Genomic DNA, 20,696 nt, shown 5'->3' with positions numbered 1-20,696 from the left:
GCTTTCTGCTCCCATACATCTAACGAGCTGTACCCTGTCTCTGAGATAATCTGTAAACCAGTTAAGTGCTAAACCTCTAACCCCTGCTCCTTCCAACTTCAATAGCAAAATGTTATGGTCAACTGTGTCAAATACTTTCTGAAGATCTATAAAGAAGCCTGATGCTACCATACATGAGTCTAACGACTCCTGTAACTTAATAATAATGTCTTCCACAGCATTGTAGGTACTAGAGTTAGGTTAAAATCCATACTGATATGGATAAAAATAGTCATTATATTGTAGGTATTTTAATAGCCTATCTTTGACCACTATCTCTAGGACTTTTGACACAATGGAAAGGACTGATATAGGTCTGTAGTTATTAAGATCAAATTTATCAGACCCTTTATACACAGGAATGACCTTGGCAATTTTTAACTCACGTGGAACAATACCTTCACTTAACGATTTGTTGATTAACTTTGTAATCCATGGAATTAAATGCACAGCTAGACTCTTAAGTAGGTTATTACTAATACCGTACACATCACTACTGCAGCTATTTTTAAATTTTCTTATTATTTCCGCAACTTCAAGGTCATTAGTAGGTTTCAAAAACAGTGAATTACTCGGCCCATTTTCAATATTAGGTGATTTGTGGGTAGGAGTATTATTGATAGCTAACTTTTTCCTATGTTAATAAAATGGTCATTAAATAATTTTGATATTTCTACTGGACAAGTCACAATATTATCTTGAACTTTGAGTTGGAAATTCCTGTTTTTGTTAAGATTTGATGTTAGGATTTCATTGACGATTTTCCAAGGATTGTTTTTGGCATTACTTCATCTATGTATGAAATATGCATTTTCCAACTGTCTTTTAAGTTTAGTTACCTGATTACATAATAGTTTATAGTCATTTATCAATTGCTGTGATGCATAATCACAGCCCATTTTTACTCTAAGTTGTTGTCTTTTTATTTTACCGTAAATTTTATTCTTTTGATCAATGAGGCTGGAAAGTGTCCCATTCATCCATGGGCAATATTGCCTACCTTTGAATGTCTTATTATTTGCTTTATAATTCTGATTTATAGGCCTACTGCTACTATTGGCTTCCTGCAGATAATTGTTAAGTTTATTTTCTATCACATCATAACCATCACCTTCACTGATGATCAGAGGATTGATAGACATATAAGCATTCATGTTCTTCACATTGCATGTTTTTGGTTTCAAGTATGAAATTTCTGTTCTCACTTTCGATAACAAATTTATATCGCAGACTAATAAATTATGATCACTATAATCATTAATTGTATTATACAGTTTGATTTATTCCATATACCCTCAAGTACATTAAGACACTCTTCAAATGGCGGTTATAACCTCCCAAAAGTAAGAATATCCCTCTCCAGACCGCTCACTTTAACCAATAAAAAATTGTACGGAGTACCAGGAGTGTTAATCGAAACTAATATTTTAGCTATATAGTGTTCGTTAATGTATATAGCAATCCTGCCCCCTCTATCTTTTGTTCTGGAACAAAAATAACATTCATAACCTTTGAGATTATAATATTTCTCATCTTGTGGAAATAACCATGTTTCTACTATAATAATGATTTCTGGCATCTGTACATCTACAATTAAACTGGTTAAGTTTAGCCATTTATTACGGATACTTTGCGAGTTAGCATAAAAATTCTCAGATGGCAATCTCTGGTTTTAAGTTGTCTTAAGTTTGTTAACTGAGCCTCTACGATTTCCATATCATAATTCAAGCTGATTCAAGATTAAGTACATCTTCGATATTTCGTATGCTTATCACATTAGAGTTGTCCTCCTTCCTAACAAAAATCTTATCTTCCCGTGTCCACACATACTAATAACCTTTCATTCTTAAATCCTTGGCCCTCTTAAGAAGAACTTCGGCTCTGGGTGTAAGATGATCATATGATCTGAAGCATTGAAGCCCACTGCTACAGATGATATCTGCCGGACATTCTTCTTTGCTGCCATAAATTCCTGTTTCTTCCATCTGTTCACAAATTTGACAATGATGGGTCAAGATAGTTTCTTATTTGCCGAGAGAATTCTATGAGCAATGTCTACATCACACTTATTTAATTCAAATCCAATAGCTTTACCAATATTTGTCACGACACTATAAACGTCTTCATTCGGAAGTTCTGTTGCGCCATGGATTTCAATATTGTTTCTCCTTAGGTATTGGTTAACATTCTCCACTTAGTCATGGGAATCGGCCTTCATCTTGTGAAGTTCCTGCTGAAGTTCCTTGATTCTTTCATCCCGTTTATTAATTTCCTGTTTTAAGTCTTCAATTACTTTAGTATTGAAATCAATACTTTCCTTCAGCCTGTCAATAACTCTGTCAACTAATCGATCCATGATTGAATCTAAAAATGTTGGCTCACGAAGTATTTTTTATTCACCGCGGCCGACAGATCCTCTGAGCGACTGTTTATGTTAGGTGGAGTCCTCACATTCCCATCCGCTGCACTGCGCTGCTGAGGCTGTTGCTGCTCCAAGCTTGCCATCTCCTTGCTACCGCGACTCTTTTGTTTGTTCTTGGACATAACCTCAAACAAAAATTCCGATCTGAAACACTCTTCCACACTTAGTTCACGTAAAATAAATGATATTTCTTATTCACCAGTGAAAACTTTCACACACACAAGTCGTTGTTACATATAACTTAGTCACGAAGAATTACTAATATCCATACGAACACAATACATCTTCAGACTAACCACTAATGCTCTCTTACTCGGTTGCCATGTTGTTTGTTTCATGTCTTCATTCTTTCTTTCATCAACATTGTTTAATATATACGGTACCCCGAGGAAAATTCGAAGTTGTTATCAAGGTGTTAAGGAGGGAGGAAAGAAAATTGAATGCATCAGATTTGCTGACGACATGCTGGTCGTAGCAGAAACTCAGAAAATAATGAACATCATGCTGGAAAAAGTGAGCAGATCGTGTGAAAACTTTGGTATGAAAAATCAACAGAAATAAGACCAAGGCAATGATCATGAGTAGGAAGAAGGATCTAACAGTAATGATAGTTCCCTCAGTAATAGAACAAGTATCTGCATTCAGATATGTACTGTACATGGCTTGATTTTTTAATAGTGACAACTATTTTTTATTTAGATACATAGCATACTTACAACGTTAGGCGTTTTACAGGCCTTCGAAGTAATCACCGCCGTTGTGTAGCACTCGTTCCCAGCGATGTGGAAACCATGATCTCCGGAGGTCGCGGACGGGGCAGTCGGTGGCTTGAAGAATGTCTGGAAGTGGATCCCTCATCGTACTTCCCAGCCCCAGCGAGTGAACAGCTCAATCACAGCTCCTGCTGCATGCGGCCTTGCATTGTCATGCAGAATGATGGGTGGGTTATTCAGGAAGTGTCCTCGTTTTCTTTTTAGAGTTGCTATCAGGTTCGTTTGAAAAGTGCGCAGTAATACTCCGCATTAACGGTGCGTCCTCGGGGAACGGTGTGTTTTAAGATAACACCATTCCAGTCTAGGTAACGGTCAGCATGGCCTTCACATTGGTTCCGATCGGCCGAACCGTTACTTTTCGCGGTGACCCGTGATGATGCCGCTCGTTTGATTGGCGTTTCAGCTGCGGTTCATAAGCTGTAGCTCAGGTCTCGACAATGGCATTATCCGCCGTCAGAAGGCCTCATCTTCGCGTTCATAGCGCTCCAAGTGCGTACGACCTGTACCATATCGCAGCCATTTTTGATGTTCCGTCAAATCATGTGGAACCAATTTGGAGGCGATTTTCCGCATTCCCGACCGCTTCTTCAGGAATTTCAAGATAGTCGAAGGCGCCAGCCCTGTATCATTCGCAAATTCACGAATCGTGGTGTTCCGATCCGCCAGCACTAATGGGTTCACATTCTGCACATCGTCATCACTTACTGCAGGATGACCAGGCCGCGGCATGTCTGTCCGTCTTTGGAGGCCTTGACCCATCGTGCTAGAGTACGGTATGGTAATGCACTTTCACCGCAAGCCTCTTGCAATCCTTTGTAACACTGCTTTGCATTGCGACCTCTAGCGCATTAAACTTTCAATCAGCTCCTCTGATCTTGCTTCGAAATCATCACAGTGTACGGTACTCCACGAGCGCGCGCTCAAAACTGAGTTCTTGTTGTTGTCGCTGCACACGTGCATGGCGTGTGGAGGTTGAGTTCACTCACAGTGAGGAAGGGTGGGTATCTAAGCTACCTCACGTATACATTATACTGCCTGACCACGGCATTATTATAGCACGGTTACCACAATTAAAAAACAACCCATGTAGGAAGCACAATCACAAGTGATCTATAGAGCAGGATCTCAATGGCCAAGGAAGCATACATGAAGCAAAGATTACTGATGACTGGACCACTGAATGTGGACCTTAAGAAGAGGCTAGTTAAGTGCTTTGTATGGAGCGTTGCTCTTTATGGGTCTGGGACTTGGACTTTGAGGTGGGAGGAAGAAAGAATGCAATGTGGGTATGGAGAAAAATTGTGAAAATTAACTGGCAGGACAAACTAATTATTGCAGTAGTATTAGAAAGAGTAGATGAAGAAAGTACAATACTGGAAACCATTCTAAAGAGAAAGAAGAATTGGTTAGGTCGCTGTTTATGAAAGTTGCAGGGAGAAGGTTGAGGTATCAGATGATGGACATTGTTAACATTTGTGGAAGATACTGGAAGACTAAAAAGATGGTAGAAGACAGATCAGCTTGCTGACAGGGTGAGAACCGATGATAATGATGATGATGATAACACAACTCGGTCACAATTCAATGCCGTCGAAATCTCATTATGTAAGGAGAGTCATGACTGAACTTGTACAGTTTACTACTCATCACAACTAAATTTAAAATACAAGCATATATTAATAAGATAGAACACCATACAAAATTTGAAGCTGATTAGTTAATTTGTTGCCAACTTATTAACAAATAATATTTATTTTTTATATGTTGCATGAAAATGCTCTTTGAGGCAGAGTTTTCATTATTTTTGGGCTACAATTTGACAGACTTGTCAAAAATACTCATATATATTCCCAGGGCACAACCTTACTCTTTCTCTCTTGTTTTTAGTTATTTTTTTAACTGTTGGGTTCGATTCAGTGTCGCTAACCACACAGTTTAGGGACCCTACTTGCCGATGCGACGTCTTACAGTTACTGTTAATCCGGCACGTTGGCACTACGCAGTCATGGTTTATTTCTGATTTGTGAGCATTGCCACTGCCGTATAGTCAAAATCGCTAGTGTTACATTTCCAGGTATAAGTAAAGCATATTTTCTTTCTCTGTGGGATTGTAAATCTGTTTGGGTAACACCAAGTAGTTAGAATTGTGGCATGTTCGAATAATACATTTAATAACGTAGTTGGTGTGAAATGACGATCGCATCATGGCGCTCTTATTTCGTCCAATACTTACGTATAGAATTCGATTAGGATGTCTAAGTGGCAAGAAAAATCTGCAAGAACTCCTCCGAAAAGGAAAGCAACATTAGGTCCCCTATAAAGATCAGTTCAGTTGAAATGGAAGGAAATCTCGTTATCAACCTTAAACTTGTCTTTTCATGACTTTGGTACGGTTTGCAGACTTAGCCTTTGTGTATTATTGACTTAAGGCATATGTCCATGTAGTATATTTGCTTTTGTGTATTATTACAGCGTGGTTCCACTTCAGTCCCGCAAGTAACGAAAGGAGATGAATTCTTTACACAAGGCAAACACCGAAGAATATGGTTATAGTAATGCGTACATCAAAATTAACATTATATTGAGTGAGAGTGAGTGTGTGTTTATTTCCTTAATTCCTCATTAAGCTTGAAAACAGAGTCAGTTACGAATATCTTTATTGATCATTTACTTGGGTTCGGGAACCTCCATTATTGATATTTATTTTGAGGTTAGTTTGTTGGTGGTTACGCGTCGTGATTGCAATATGTAAGTATCAAAAAAGGCTTTCACGGCCGAAGATCTAAAAATCACAGGAATAGAACCAGCTTTTGGGTGGTTAGGCCGTGGTGCATTATGCAGAGTTTCGTCCAGACGCGCCATTTGGACTCATCAGCTGGAATGGCACGCCCCTCCAGGACTCTGCTTAGCAGTGGCAGACCAAACTGTGTGGCCCCGCCGTGTTAGCAAATCAAGTTTGCTAACCTGCTAAAGGAGAAATGACTTCTCCGTTTAAAAAATGCTCCTCTGTTTTGTCATAAGTTTCGTACATAAATACTCTTTCCTCTACCTTTCCTATCCCATCGTCGCCATAAGACCTATCTGTGTCGGTGCGACGTAAAGCCCCTAGCAAAAAGAAAATCTACCGTGTACACATGTGGAGGCATTATGAGAATTACACCCCGAAGTAATACTTCACAACTCGAGAACAACACTTAACACACATTCTAAGCACGGACCTGAACTGCAAGTGCGGGTGTGAAGCCAATGCCACGAAGTGGTCCCTTCATCTTAGGAATCAAGTGGAAGTCACAAGGGGAGTATCGTGGATGGTGGTGGTGATTATTGTTTTAAGAGGAAGTACAACTAGGCAACCATCCTCTATATAACACTAATTAGAGAGGAAGAATGGAAGGGGTCCGACACTTCGAAAAATGAAGCTATCGGCCAAAGGAAGGCAAGGGCCACGAAGTGCATGCAAATGAAAGACTCCCTAGCCCTCGCAAACCTAATAGCGTCGGGGTCAGAAAAGAACAAGTTGACCAAGGGAGGGTAACGCTGTCGGTATGGCGAATATGAGTGATCACAGTTTACTGTGTGATCATGGCACTGCCTACTCGATATCCATACGACGGCTACTTCATATGGAGAAGGCGGTGGATTACGGACCGCTGACCCGTTTTCAATGCCTTCTCTAAAAGTTCTTTTCAAATCCCAAGACGTATCGCGTAGTCCGTGGCAGAACGTACAGAATTCTTGTTTTCATCATCATCATCATCATTTCCCAACTCCAGTTTCCCGGGTGTGGTGTACAAGCGCTCGCCATCTCCTTCTGTCTTCATACATCTTCTGATCCAGTACATCCTCCCGTTTGTGTCCTCTCTCCTCCACATCTGATCTTACAGTCTCTATCCAACGTTTTCTTGGTCTTCCCTGTGGTCTTCTTCCTACGAGATTAAGGTCGAAATATTTTCTGGCAGGTCTTTCCCTGTTTATTCTCATTACGTGCCCATACCACTGAAGCCTGCGTTTCTTTATGACACTGATAATAGGAACCTCAATACCAGCTACTTTCCTATTCACTACATTTCTGATCTTGTCCTTTCTGGTTGTTAGGTTCATGGTTCTAATGAATCTCATCATACAATATATATAAAATAAGAGTTTTGTTTGTACCTTGCTCAGAATTTAAAAGGAATGGTATTTATGTATGGTTCGTGTGCACAGTAACAAGGGAATGCACTTTTTCATTTTCCGTAATTTCTGTATGTATGCACGGGCATCACGAGAAAACGACTGAATAGAATTTAATGAAAATCGGTATGCAAAGTCGGGGAATGATGCACTACAATCTAGGCTATACATAATTTTATTCACGCTGACTGAAATGGTAGTGTAGGGTAAGGCCTAAAATTTAATTCTGCAATATTTTTGTTAATAATGGTCCTATCGATAAATAGTATATAACTCATAATTTATGTCTTATACATTTTTGTCGTTAGTCGCTTTGATAACAGAGATATTCGTGAATTTCGATGTTTGTTGTTAAGTACATATTCAATCCGAATCGCGAGAAAATGGATGAACGGAATTAAATGAAAGTCAGTATATACATTGTCGGAATCAGGTGCTACAGTCTAGGTTATAAATAATTTTTATTCACTTTGGATGAAATCGTAGTTTAAGGGAAGGTGCCTAAAATTTAATTTTTAAATACCTATGTTATTGGCTCTATCGTAAAGTATTACATACGGTAGCGTAAAAAAGTTATAGGGAATACAAGTTCCAATAGTTTATGTCTTATACAGTTTTATAATATAATAATGAATTTAGCCTTTTCTTACTTAGTCTATATCAGTGCCAAGCATTGTTAACATGGAAATATTCTTTTATCGTGTTATCTGGCGATGGTTTTTGTTGTGATTGTTTTAAGGTGTACAATGGCTTGGTCATCGGTCCATATCGATAAGGAAAAATATGAAGATGATTATAGAAAAGGATAGGAACGATCACTTAAAGAATAAGACAAGAGGGAGTCGTGAAAAGAAGGACTGCCTTTACATTAGATGCTCTAATATCCCAGAGTTGGAAGAAAATTAAATGTGAAGGCCTACAGTATCGAAAGCTTATAAAACTGATCGACAATAACATTATATTGGCATTGTTGTGGTGTGATTTGTCTCTTGTGGTGCCACTCATCTCCAATGGATTGGATGACTGCTGCGTCCTGAGTAAAACAGCCTGCCTGAATATTGGCGGGAAGTAGCTAGGGAGTTGCACATTCTATATGATTGTGCCGCGAACGATGGGCTCTGCACCTAGTATCGTCTAAATTTCAAGAGTTTTAGGATTACCAGGGTGTTCAGGTGCTCTAGACTGAAGATCATGCTTCCTTCTCGGTACCTGATCCTGATCACCTTCCAGCTATTATCGTCCGATTTTGTTGTTGACAAACGCTCGGTAGAAGAAATCTTAATCATAATACAACACAATAAAGGTGGTAAGTAAAGGATGACTAGAATCTAGACCCCGTGAGTGTGAGCCACTTACCTGAGAGCAGGAGGCCAGACCCACCACGAAGTAGAGGGAGAACAGACAGGCCACAAATATCTCCCTGTTCCTGCCAATGATGGGATACTCGTCACTCAGTGCTGTGATGATGGCCTCAGATCCCCCGAACTGTGAACAGACAAACAAGTCAAGATAAAGATTACACTCTGTGACATAATCACCGAAGTTATTTGTTATTCCCCAACAAATCAGTTCTAGGTGTTGACTGGTTTAAGAAATGGAATCCTTCTCCCAATCTTAAGAATTGTAACTATATCTTTTTCATTGTTAAAGCAAGGAATGAGCAATGCCTATACCATTCAAGGAAATACACTGCAATCGGCTTCTCAGGTAAGAGACCTAGCTGTTATACAAGAGCGAATCAAAAAGTAACTTACACTAGCTCGTCGCGAGAGCGCGCTGTGTGTCGTGACCGTGGTCAGTGCGGAGCTGACACGTTGTGCGGTATGCCGTCGTGTTGTAGGCTCAATGGCGCGTCAACTGGATCTTCACTTCAAATTGGAGGTGCGTGCAACGATTAGATTTCTTTGGGCTAAATGGCTCAATTGCACGGACATTCATCGTGAAATCACTGCTGTATATGGTGAGCGTGCAATTTCTCGCCCAGGTATTGTAAAGTGGTGTAAGCAATTTGATGCCGGACGCACGGATCTCGTGGACGAATATCGCGAAGGCAGGCCGACAACGTCCAGTACCGGTGCAAATGTTGGCGGTGTTCTGTGGAGGGCAGTGAGTTTCTGCGGTGAATCATCACAGGGGATAAAACGGGGGTCCACCACTTCACACCCGAAACAAAGAGAACTTCGATGGAATGGGTGCAAACCATATCACCACCACGAAAGTTGGCGAAGGTCAAATCTTGAGCAGGGAAGGTAATGGTGACAGAACAGCTTTCACAAATCCGTCTGTCCGTTCTACTGGACCGATTTGCTTCATTTTTGTTTTATCCTCTCCGGAATCACCTGCCGGTGAATCGTGAGACATTGACAGATCTCTGAGTTCAGCCAACTTTAAATAATCAAGAGCCGCAATACATTCTGTACTTAGTGGATTGCTAAGCGACTGACACTTTAATTAATATTCTGATACATGTGATTTTCATCCTCAGTAATGTCATTGCATGCAGCCATCTTTGATTACTACCTGTCAAGTCAAAGAGTACACACTTCCTCTGATCATGGAAGAATATTATTCTGTGCTAGATACTCTTTGATTATCTGACCTTCCCCAGCTTCTAAATTTCTTAATAACTTACATGCTGCTAACAGAAAACATCGACGTGCGCACATACGGGGGTGTCCATTTACCCGAACTAGTATTCATTCACGGCCAATTGTATGTTGCACTATCTCGGGCAAGACCGTTTGAAAATGTTAAGATAGAGATACGGCCGAATGGTCGAAGCACAGTGAATACTGTGTGGAAATAAGTGTTATGAACTACATTACGAGTGAATCAGTTATTATGTACCGGTATTAAATGTTCATAAAACTAATGAAAAGGGCAGGCAAAACAATATGGATACGACAGGCATATCAATACGAGTTATCTGACCTATTTATAACTAGGAGCAGCGCGGGTCCACTAGTAGTATTTTTAACTTTTTCACGTTCACTGTTAAGACTCGCAATCCAGTTTTTTTAAGGAACAAAACTAAATCTGAAATTTTGAACTACCTGGGTATACTTGACCTGACAAAGGGACTGTCCATACCGTTATATCGAAATCGACAATGAAATTTCGCAGAGATCATGAGGAGACCCATAAAATAGCGATGTACAAAAATTTAGCAGCCATTTTGAACTGGAAGGTTTCAAAAATCTTGATACAAAATCCGTGTGACATCGCAGCTTACTGGACAACCCTTGCTTCTTGCCGGCTCACGCGGCGCACTGCGAAGTGGAGTTGCAGTTGTGCTGGAGAGAGAGAGAGAGAGAGAGCGAACTGGTAGGCTGCTGTGCGCCAAGGTCACTTTATTGTTATGGAACGAATGTGAAACATAAACCAGGGGCATGATAAAAACACAAATATTTTTGGTACCATGCACAACGAATATGCCACATTGTTCTTCAAAGTTTTCTTTACTTGTTTGATTTCGCAGGCACTTCGAACTCACCGAGGTTAGCCGGTTCGAGTCCCTCTGGTCGAAAAATATTTTACCATCAGAATGTTGTCCGGCAGAGTAGGGACGTTAAGCCTTGAGCAGACCCCTTGGTGCTAATCGACAGGAGAAGGCTTTGTGCCGGCACCGGGTTTCACTCTCACCTTGCTATCATATATCACGTCATTCATTTCATCTCATTAACTCCTCTGATGAGGTTGACGTCAGGAAGGGCACCCGGTCATAAAAACCCGCCACGACAGATTCATCTCACCTCTTAACCGACCCCGTAGGAAAACGGGACAAGGGCTGGACAAACAAACAAACAAACAAACAAACAAACAAACAAACAAACAAACAAACAAACATCAATTTCATTTGTTCAGTGGGGCTTACTGATGTAGATTTTAATTGGTTCTTCCACTTGTACAGTTGTCGTATGACGTCACCTTACGACAACTTTTGCGAACAGTGGTTAAGGAAAGCCGCTTCTTACCCCCTTATTTAACCATAAATTTACTGCTTTTCTTTTGTACTCAAGATCTACAGTTTGTTTTACTTTCTTCTGTGGACTGGAAGCATAGCTTAACTAGTAGATTTGCTAAGTGACTGCGGTGTCTCTTCACTGGATTGACGGGAATCAGACTCGGGGCTCAAAATCGGATCCGTAACACATCTTGGTCCTGGCATTGTCGTGCCGCCTTCTCTTTCAGATACTGTAGATGAGTTGTCGCTGTTTCCACTATCACTTCCACTGTCACTATTTCTCTCCAGAGACGACTCCAAGACGATGCTGGCACCCGTGGGATGATATTCAATTAGTTTGATCACACGTCGACCCATCTGCCTTCTTCAGAAGTTATCCGAAGTTATTTCACGGGAAGAGGAGAAACCTATTTCACGGAAATAACGTAGAACATTAGCCGGATTGATGACTGCTCTTTCAAAGGAACATGTGTCAACTGGCTAGCGCAGAAAGCTGAAGGTAACCCGGTCGCTTCAGCTGGTCGCACCGACACAGATACGTCTTATGGCGACGATGGAATAGGAAAGGCCTAGGAATTGGAAGGAAGCGGCCGTGGCCTTAATTAACGTACAGCCCCGGCATTTGTCTGGTGTGAAAATGGGAAACCACGGAAAACCATCTTCAGGGCTGCCGACAGTGGGGCTCGAACCCACTATCTCCCGATTACTGGATACTGGCCGCACTTAAGCGACTGCAGCTATCGAGCTCGGTTGTCCACGTCGAGCTATACACTATTAGACATTTCCGTATCGATGAGCGGCTGCAGGGTGACCTCGATAGTGTTGTGAGATGGACGGTGGACAATGGAATGATGATAAACGGGCTTAAAAGTCAGGTTGTGAGTTTCACAAATAGGAAAAGTCCTTTCAGTTTTAATTACTGCGTTGATAGGGTGAAAGTTCCTTTTGGGGATCATTGTAAGTACCTAGGTGTTAATATAAGAAAAGACCTTCATTGGGGTAATCACATAAATATGATTGTTAATAAAGGGTACAGATCTCTGCACATGGTTATGAGGGTATTTAGGGGTTGTAGTAAGGATGTAAAGGAGAGGGCATATATGTCTCTGGTAAGACCCCAACTAGAGTATGGTTCCAGTGTATGGGATCCTCACCAGGATTTCTTGATTCAAGAACTGGAAAAAATCCAAAGAAAAGCAGCTCGATTTGTTCAGGGTGGTTTCCGACAAAAGAGTGGCGTTACAAAAATGTTGCAAAGTTTGGACTGGGAAGATATGGGAGAAAGGAGACGAGCTGCTCGATAAAATGGTATGTTCCGAGCTGTCAGAGGAGAGATGGCGTGGGAGGACATCAGTAGACGAATAAGTTTGAGTGGTGTCTTTAAAAGTAGGAAGGATCACAATATGAAGATAAGGTTGGAATTCAAGAGGACAAATTGGGGCAAATATTCGTTTATAAGAAGGGGAGTTAGGGATTGGAATAACTTACCAAGGGAAATGTTCAATAATTTTCCAATTTCTTTGCGATCATTTTAGAAAAGGCTAGGAAAACAGCAGATAGGGAATCTGGCACCTGGGCTACTGCCCTAAATGCAGATCAGTAATGAGTGATTGTAGTGATCGATTTCAGGACCTTAAAAATCGAAATGGCAGCTGAATTTTTGTACATTGCTTTCTTAAGGACCCCTCATACACTCTACCAAATTTCATTATTGGTTTCGATATGACACTATGGACAGTTACCTTCTGAGAAGCGTTTACAGTTCTCCGATCTATTTTACCTACATAAAGTAATCAATAGCTACACCAAATGCAATACTCTTCTAAGATACTTTCCTGTACACTTCCCTCCCTCCCCTGTCCACCCAACACGCAACCGGCATACTCATCGTGTGTCCCGTCTGCGCCTAACGTTACAACAACGCTCTATGTTCCACCGTATTGTATATATATTGTATGTGACTCACAAGTGGCACTGAACTCCATAAAAGATAAATACAACTTACACAATTTGGCAGTATATGTAAGAGAGAATATATCAAAGTACAATAAACATATATGTTTCGGTTGGGTGCGAGGTCATTCCGCAATAAAAGGGAACGAAAGAGCTGACCAATTGACCAAAGAAGCTTGTAATTCTAACTTGTTAGAGAGTTATACTAGATGCCCAATTTCTTTTGTCAAAAGAACCGTAAAGGATGAAATACTCTCTCGCTGGAATGAACTGTGGTTAGCAAGTAAGAATGGCTCAGTAACCAAAGACCTGTTTTTTCCAAATGTATATAGTAGGCTGGGATGTAAATATACAGTGTGCAACTTTCATTTAACTCAAGTGCTATCAGGTCATGGTAAATTCAATGCTTACTTCGAGCGATTCAAAATTCCAACACAAAATGGCTCACTGTGCACCTGCACTGAAGACATTCAAACTGTAGAACACATTCTGTTCAACTGTCCTGCTTTTGAGAGAGCACGTTTTGAACTTAAGATGCATTTGTTAACTTGCAGTTGCTATTTTGAAAAACCACTAAATTTCATTTTTTACAAAAAATGCTGCATTTCTCAGTTTTCAGAATTTATTGACTATGTATTTAAACATATATAATTTGATACTGTCTGCTTACTAGCTGCTTAACATATGTATTGTATATATTGTATATATATTGTATGTCTGATATTTTAAATATTAGTACGGTACTCTTAGTATTAAGGATTATATATATCATATAACATACTTTTATTTTTCCATTTCTGTTCATGTCTATTTTGCTGTTTATGTATTTTGAATTTTATCAGAAAAATTGTATATTTTGTATAAATTACAACCCTAACATACCTTATGGTAAAATAGGGTTCACAGCACTTTGGAGATTAAATAATAATAATAATATGTTCCACCGTCACCCTACCCTTGGTAACTCACTACCCGATATTAACATATTCACACCCTTTGCATCCTTCAAACACAAAATTAAAAGATTCCTTTGACGTCCTCTCCAGGTTTCCGTTTTCTTCCGTTCATCCAACGCACGACCTTTCTTCTTCCTAACTCTGTAACCGACCCTTGCCAGTTATCCTGGCAGTTGTTGTTACATTGTTATTGTTAATAATTTACTGTTGATACTAAATATTGTTGTTTATACCGGTTGTTATCTTTTATACTTATTTAAACTTGTTATTTTAATTAGTATAAAATGGCCATCCATAGGCTGCATCAAATAAATAAATAAATAAATAAATAAATAAATAAATACATAAATAATATGTCTTCTGCATTTTCGTACCTTTGAAGGGAGTGACGTAACGTAACGACATTTCAGGTGAGAATGACGTTATATAAGCCGAAACGATCAGAACGTTGAATGTAATAACGTTATTTGACAAATGCATGAGTACCTACATAATCACTAATTAAAAAATATAAGTGATATGCACCAACGCAGTAACATCTCGAACGATAATTTTAACGAGAAGGAACAGCGGGTGGATGTGGATTAGTAGCGAGAGTACTGGACTTAAAGTTTTAAACGTGTGAGCAATGGTATACGAGATCAGAGCCCGGTTTCTCGACTTAACAAATGTTAACTAACAATTGTTATTTATTTAACACCGGCTAAAAGTACCCTGTTTCACGAACACATTTTACCGGGGTAAGTGTAAATTCAGGAGAAGTGGAACCCAAGGCTATTGTCGCATGAATAATATATTATATGAAGTGGCGCTACTTGCGAGAATTTCATCTTGCTACTTTTGATAACACGCGAGAATAGCTACATACCCAAAACTCTCGGCAGTAAAGCTGTAATACGCTACTCTTTCGATGTGCGTCATTTAGGGTACGTTTATGCTGCAGCTTCGCTGCTGGCTCATGGATGCTCGCCCTAGCACTTCGCTGCTGGCTATAGCCTGGCTGCTCGCCATGGAGCTTTTACCCTGCAGCAGCCCCGCGCGCACGCTGCTGGCAGCTCTCAGCTGTAGTCGAAAATTCAAAACAGAGGAACTGATAGTTAAGGCGGTTTGTATTTTGCATAATTTGATTATAGATATAGAACACTTAGACTACCGAGCTCGATAGCTGCAGTCGCTTAAGTGCGGCCAGTATCCAGTAATCGGGAGATAGTGGGTTCGAGCCCCACTGTCGGAAGCCCTGAAGATGTTTTTTCGTGGTTTCCCATTTTCACACCAGGCAAATGCCGGGGCTGTACCTTAATTAAGGCCACGGCTGCTTCCTTTCAATTCCTAGGCCTTTCCTATCCCACCGTCTCCGTAAGCCATATCTGTGTCGGTGCGACGTAAAGCAAATAAAAAACACCTCTTAGACTACGAAGACGTACTTCCAAGAGCTACCCCGTCGAGGAGAAACAACACAGCTCCAGCTGAAGCTTGTGAAGTGCGGGATAAATTCAGAGATTTTTTTAACGAGAGAGTCGCAGTTCTGTTGGCGAGTGTATCTTACAATAATTTGGTGTACTGAATGTGAAATATAAAGTGTAAAATGCTTCGCCTGGATTTTTCAGTGCATTTCTACTGCGGGAGTTGATTGAAGAATGAAGCTACAAATGCTTCATTTCGTAATTTAACAGTGTACTTTTAAATAATGTAAAATAGGGGGTTATGGAGTATGTCATTTTGACTTTAGTTAGGTCTCCTTAACAAAATGTGTTTACAGTTTGAAAAAATAACTGTCGAAATTTCCATGAAAAACGAGGTACTTCATATAAATCACCTGCTTGTAAAAATAGAGGTCCCCAAAATGGCAAGATTAAAAGAACAAAGTTGATGTAATCGTTCCGCATTATTTTGCCACGTCATCCGATAGTTTGATGATGATGCTTGTTGTTTAAAGTGGGCTAACATGTAGGTCATCGGCCCCGATGGTACGAGATGAGACGAGATGGATTAAAAGTTATAATTAACCCACTGACTAGGATTATGAAAATGCTATTTGCTTTACGTCGCACCTACACAGATATGTCTTATGGCGACGATGGGATAGAAGAGGCCTCTGAATAGGAAAGAAGCAGTCGTGGTCTTAATTAAGGTACAACCCCAGCATTTTCCTGGTGTGAAAATGGGAAACCACGGAAAACCATCTTCAGGGCCGCCATCAGTGGGGTTCGAACCCACTATCTCCCGATTACTGGATACTGGCCGCACTTAAGCGACTGCAGCTATCGAACTCGGTAGATTAGAAAAATGGTAATGATGAGGAAAATTATTATGAATTTAAAATAAGCAGTGGATCTAATTCGCAATGCACTGATATTGAAGTAAAATAATATATTTAATTCCAATTAAAAATACACAAAGGTAAACACATAGTTTTCTTTTTTTGCTATTTGTTTTACGTCGCGCCGACACAGATAGGTCTTATGGCGACGATGGGCTAGAAGAGGCCTCTGAATAGGAAAGAAGCAGTCGTGGTCTTAATTAAGGTACAACCCGAGCATTTTCCTGGTGTGAAAATGGGAAACCACGGAAAACCATCTTCAGGGCCGCCATCAGTGGGGTTCGAACCCACTGTCTCCAGGATGCAACCTCACAGCTGCACGCCCCTAATCGCACGGCCAACTCGCCCGGTAGGGTAAAATAGTAGTTAACAATAAACCAATTAAAACACAAATAGTTGCTTTACTTTTAAACACGATAAAACAAGCCACTCTCTCTCATAAAACGTAGGAAAATGTCTACTGGCCGCTCGTCATCTCATCACTCCTTTTATCTCATATGAAACTCGTGTGATGATCCGCATGCCGCTGGCTCCAAATCGCATTGCGTTCGAAGACAGGTTCAGATAGCAAGTGAGCGAGTGATCACTGAACGTGTGTATGGAGTGCGAAGAGAGGAAGAGTGGGAGAGCGGGTGACCTTGAAAGAACCAATCACAGTCCAAGTTACAGGATTGCCAGCGATGGGCCAGGCTCGAAAATCAAACGTGTTTGAGACCATGGATGTGGCAAGGATAGCAGCCAGCAGCGCAGCTATGAGCCGGGCTCCAGGGTAAATGCACTGATTGAGATTCATTGGTTTGTTTCATCATCGCCTAACATCGAGCAGCGAGGCTTAGCGATGTGCCAGCAGCCAGGCTGCAGCATAAACGTACCCTTTCGCTCCTAGTGTGAGCTAGTGTGACATATGGTTTTACGATTGCTACGGCAAGAAATGTAATAGAGTTCTGATTAAGGTTAAATAAGTAAGTATGAGTTAAATAATACCTTAACATGCTGTAATAGTGTGGTAGATGAAATCTGGTTACTATGAGTGAAATCAGTATAGGCTCCTCTTGCCCCCAGACTAAATTGTAACTGGGGTAAGTGCAACCCATTAGGTTCGCCTTCCCCCATCAAGTTAGTAATCAAACCATTTGTTCCAGAAATGGTGCGCACGTAAGTTCGTAAAACTCAGCCTCCATCATACTCCAAGGACGATTTGAAAATTGCTGGGAACTTAGTTAAAAGTGGACAGTTAACATTACATAGGGTTGCAAAAAACATACAAAATACCTAAACCAACATTATTTAAACATGTCAAAGGACAAAGAGGTGTTAAAAGTGTGACTACGGGTAGACCTACTGCTATCCCTTATGAAGAGGAGAAGATAATTGCTGATGGTATCAAAACAATGGAGAAGTGGGGTTTTGGTCTCTCAAAAAAAGAGAAGTTTTAGACGCCATAGGACGCTATGTAAATGAAAATAATATTGTGACCCCCTTCAAGAATGGAGTACCAGGTGACGATTATTTCAACAGGTTCAAGAAGACATTTGATCTGAGCCAGAAGAAACTTCAAAGTGTAGAAGTAGCTGGAAGAAGAAAGTATGGACCCTGTTGTCATTTCAACTTATTTTGAACTCCTGAAAGAAGTCACCGATGGCGTTCCTCCGTCGCAGATTTATAACACTGATTAAACTAGTTTTTGTTTGCACCCAAATAGAATCAAGGTCGTAGGAGAAAACGGAGCTGCTCCCCATAGGGTAACAAGTAGTCCCGGAAAAGAAAATACCACAGTGTTAAAGGGAGGAAACGCTGCTGAAGGGAAATTGCCACCACTAATTGTATTCAAGGGGAAGAATGTATGGGGCTCATGGATTGCAAAAGAAGGAGAAGATATCTTGGCATGACTTATGCAGCTACAAGAAATGGATGGAATGAAACTAACACATTCAAGAACTTCTTTGAGAACAATTTCTTAAAGAATACTCCCTCTGAAAGACCAGTAATTTTGATCTATGATGGCCATAGCTCACACCTTGGTATATCGCTTGTTAAAAGAGTTAAACTAGAGAATGGAGTGATATTGAGGTTACCACCACACACAAGCCATGTTCTCCAGCAAATGGACTCAAGTGCATTCAGGCCCTTGAAATTAAAGTGGGACAAAGAAGTTATAAAATGGCAACAAAAACGTATGGTCATCAGTTACCAAAATCAACGTTTGCATCCATCATGTCAAGAATTTGGTCAGAACTAGATCCTTCTATTCTACGGAGTGAATTTGAAAAGGCTGGGGTATTTCCATATTGCAGTGCAGTAAGCCTATAGGAGATGGTTTGGTTTGCAACACGGTCAAAGCAATGTAACTCATCAGTCATCAACAGAAGCGCTCTTCCATCTTTGCCATCAAATATGTCATGTGAAGAAATTCCCCAAGCTCTGCCATTATCAGCATCTAATGAAGAAACTCCCCCAGCTCGGCCATCAACATCTGATTCAAATGATATTGCTTCCCCAGCATCAACAAGCACGCAAAGGGTCTCATTTGAAGAGTTGCTTCTAGATCAAGTAAAACAAGCAGCAAGAGTCACTCATGGAAGAAAAAGAATCTGTAGAGGGGCAGAAGTTGTCACCCCAGAGGATGCATTTCTAAAGCTAAAAGAAAGTGAAAGGATAAAATCTGAAAAGCAAGTGAAAAACCCCAAAAAGACAGCAGTGGATTAAAAGGAAAGTAGTGATGAAGATAATGCTGAGGAATGCACGAATGACTTGGACGATTTTGAACTGGAAGACGAGATCAAAGAAATGGATGAAGAACATAACTTCACAAATGTAAAGCAGAGAGATTTATCAACAGTGCAGATGGGTGATTGGATTCTTACAAAATTTTGTCATAAGAAAAAAAAATCAAAATATATGTTGGACAGCTGACGGAAAAGGAGCCAGGTCTGGAAGTGAAATTTGCTCGAATTATTTGCTCAACATCAACATTTCATTGGCCCAACATTGAGGACAAGAGTATAATTCAACCTGAGGAAATTTTTTCAATATCTACCACCTCCAGCATTTGAGAAGCGAGGCACATTCAAATTTGATATCTCATTTGATTCTTATAATGTTGGTTAAATGTATGAAATGTGTGTAAATTAAGGAGAAATTACATTTCTGATAGTATTGTATGTCACACTGAATTATTTCCGCTTACCCTAGTGATATTTCTTTGATATATGATAAATGAACAGTCCTTGGGTTCCACTTTACCCAATCATCGGGGCAAGTGTAAACGCTGACCAAGATTTATGTTCTGCGTTCCAGAATGGAAACCATTAAAATATGTCTGCATTATAATTCATCTGAACTTAGAGCATTTATTTCTGAACCAGTATATACAATGTTAATAAAATTGAATGTCAAATCAATGTACACTTGCAAATGAATGTCAACTATATAAATATGCGGTTCCACTTACCCCGGTGTACGAAACGAAACAATTGTTAAAGAAAAATTAACACGTTTCTGTGAGATTTCTGAACGCGTTTGGCAGTGAGCGTCTTTTGTTTATTTACATAAAGTGCTCCTAGCGGTACGTTGGAATAGTATTTTGTCACACATAGTTAACGTTGTTATAGGTTATAGTTAGCGGAGACCGTTAAGACGTAAACGTGTCAAGTAAGAGGCAACAAAAGCGTTATTATGATGAATGTGAGACAAATGTTGTCATAGATTTAATTTTAAAGTATGGGTGTGTTTGAAAAATGAAAGAACGGACTGTTACATCACAGCATTCAATATATTTGTATACGAGCGCAATCTAAGGCTTCTACTTCACCGGAAAATATAATTGACATGTCTTAAATGATTTTTGGGAGTTCTTGTACTGTGGGGAAAATAATGTAGGTAGTATAATGCTGCAAAGGCAGCAGGACTTCTTGGCAGAATTCTACTCACTCTTGTCTCGCACTCGTGAACATAGTCGCCTGCAATTACATGAAAAGAATCTGAAGCATAATACACTGGCGGAAAACAAATATCCAAACACCAAGTGGGAGTTATGCTAGATTAACGAACGTTGGTAGGCGTGTTTATACATCTGAAAGATTACGTTGATTAGAAT

The 20,696-nt window shown here is 40.1% G+C and overlaps 1 protein-coding gene across 2 annotated transcripts in view; it reads right to left on the bottom strand.

The window, feature by feature from the left end:
- Positions 1–20,696, bottom strand: part of DAT (Sodium-dependent dopamine transporter) — a 258,731-nt gene that overhangs the window by 23,056 nt on the left and 214,979 nt on the right. For both annotated transcript variants that reach the window (XM_068229420.1, XM_067154453.2), the window contains one exon: positions 8,764–8,892. In XM_068229420.1, the coding sequence (XP_068085521.1) occupies positions 8,764–8,892 (129 nt within the window). The remainder of the gene's footprint in view (positions 1–8,763; positions 8,893–20,696) is intronic.

The sequence above is a fragment of the Anabrus simplex genome, chromosome 10 (assembly GCF_040414725.1).
Source record: "Anabrus simplex isolate iqAnaSimp1 chromosome 10, ASM4041472v1, whole genome shotgun sequence".
In the NCBI taxonomy this organism is placed as follows: Eukaryota; Metazoa; Arthropoda; class Insecta; order Orthoptera; family Tettigoniidae; genus Anabrus; species Anabrus simplex.
The sequence above is the reverse complement of the archived record's forward strand: the minus strand, read 5'-3'. Positions and strand labels throughout refer to the sequence as shown.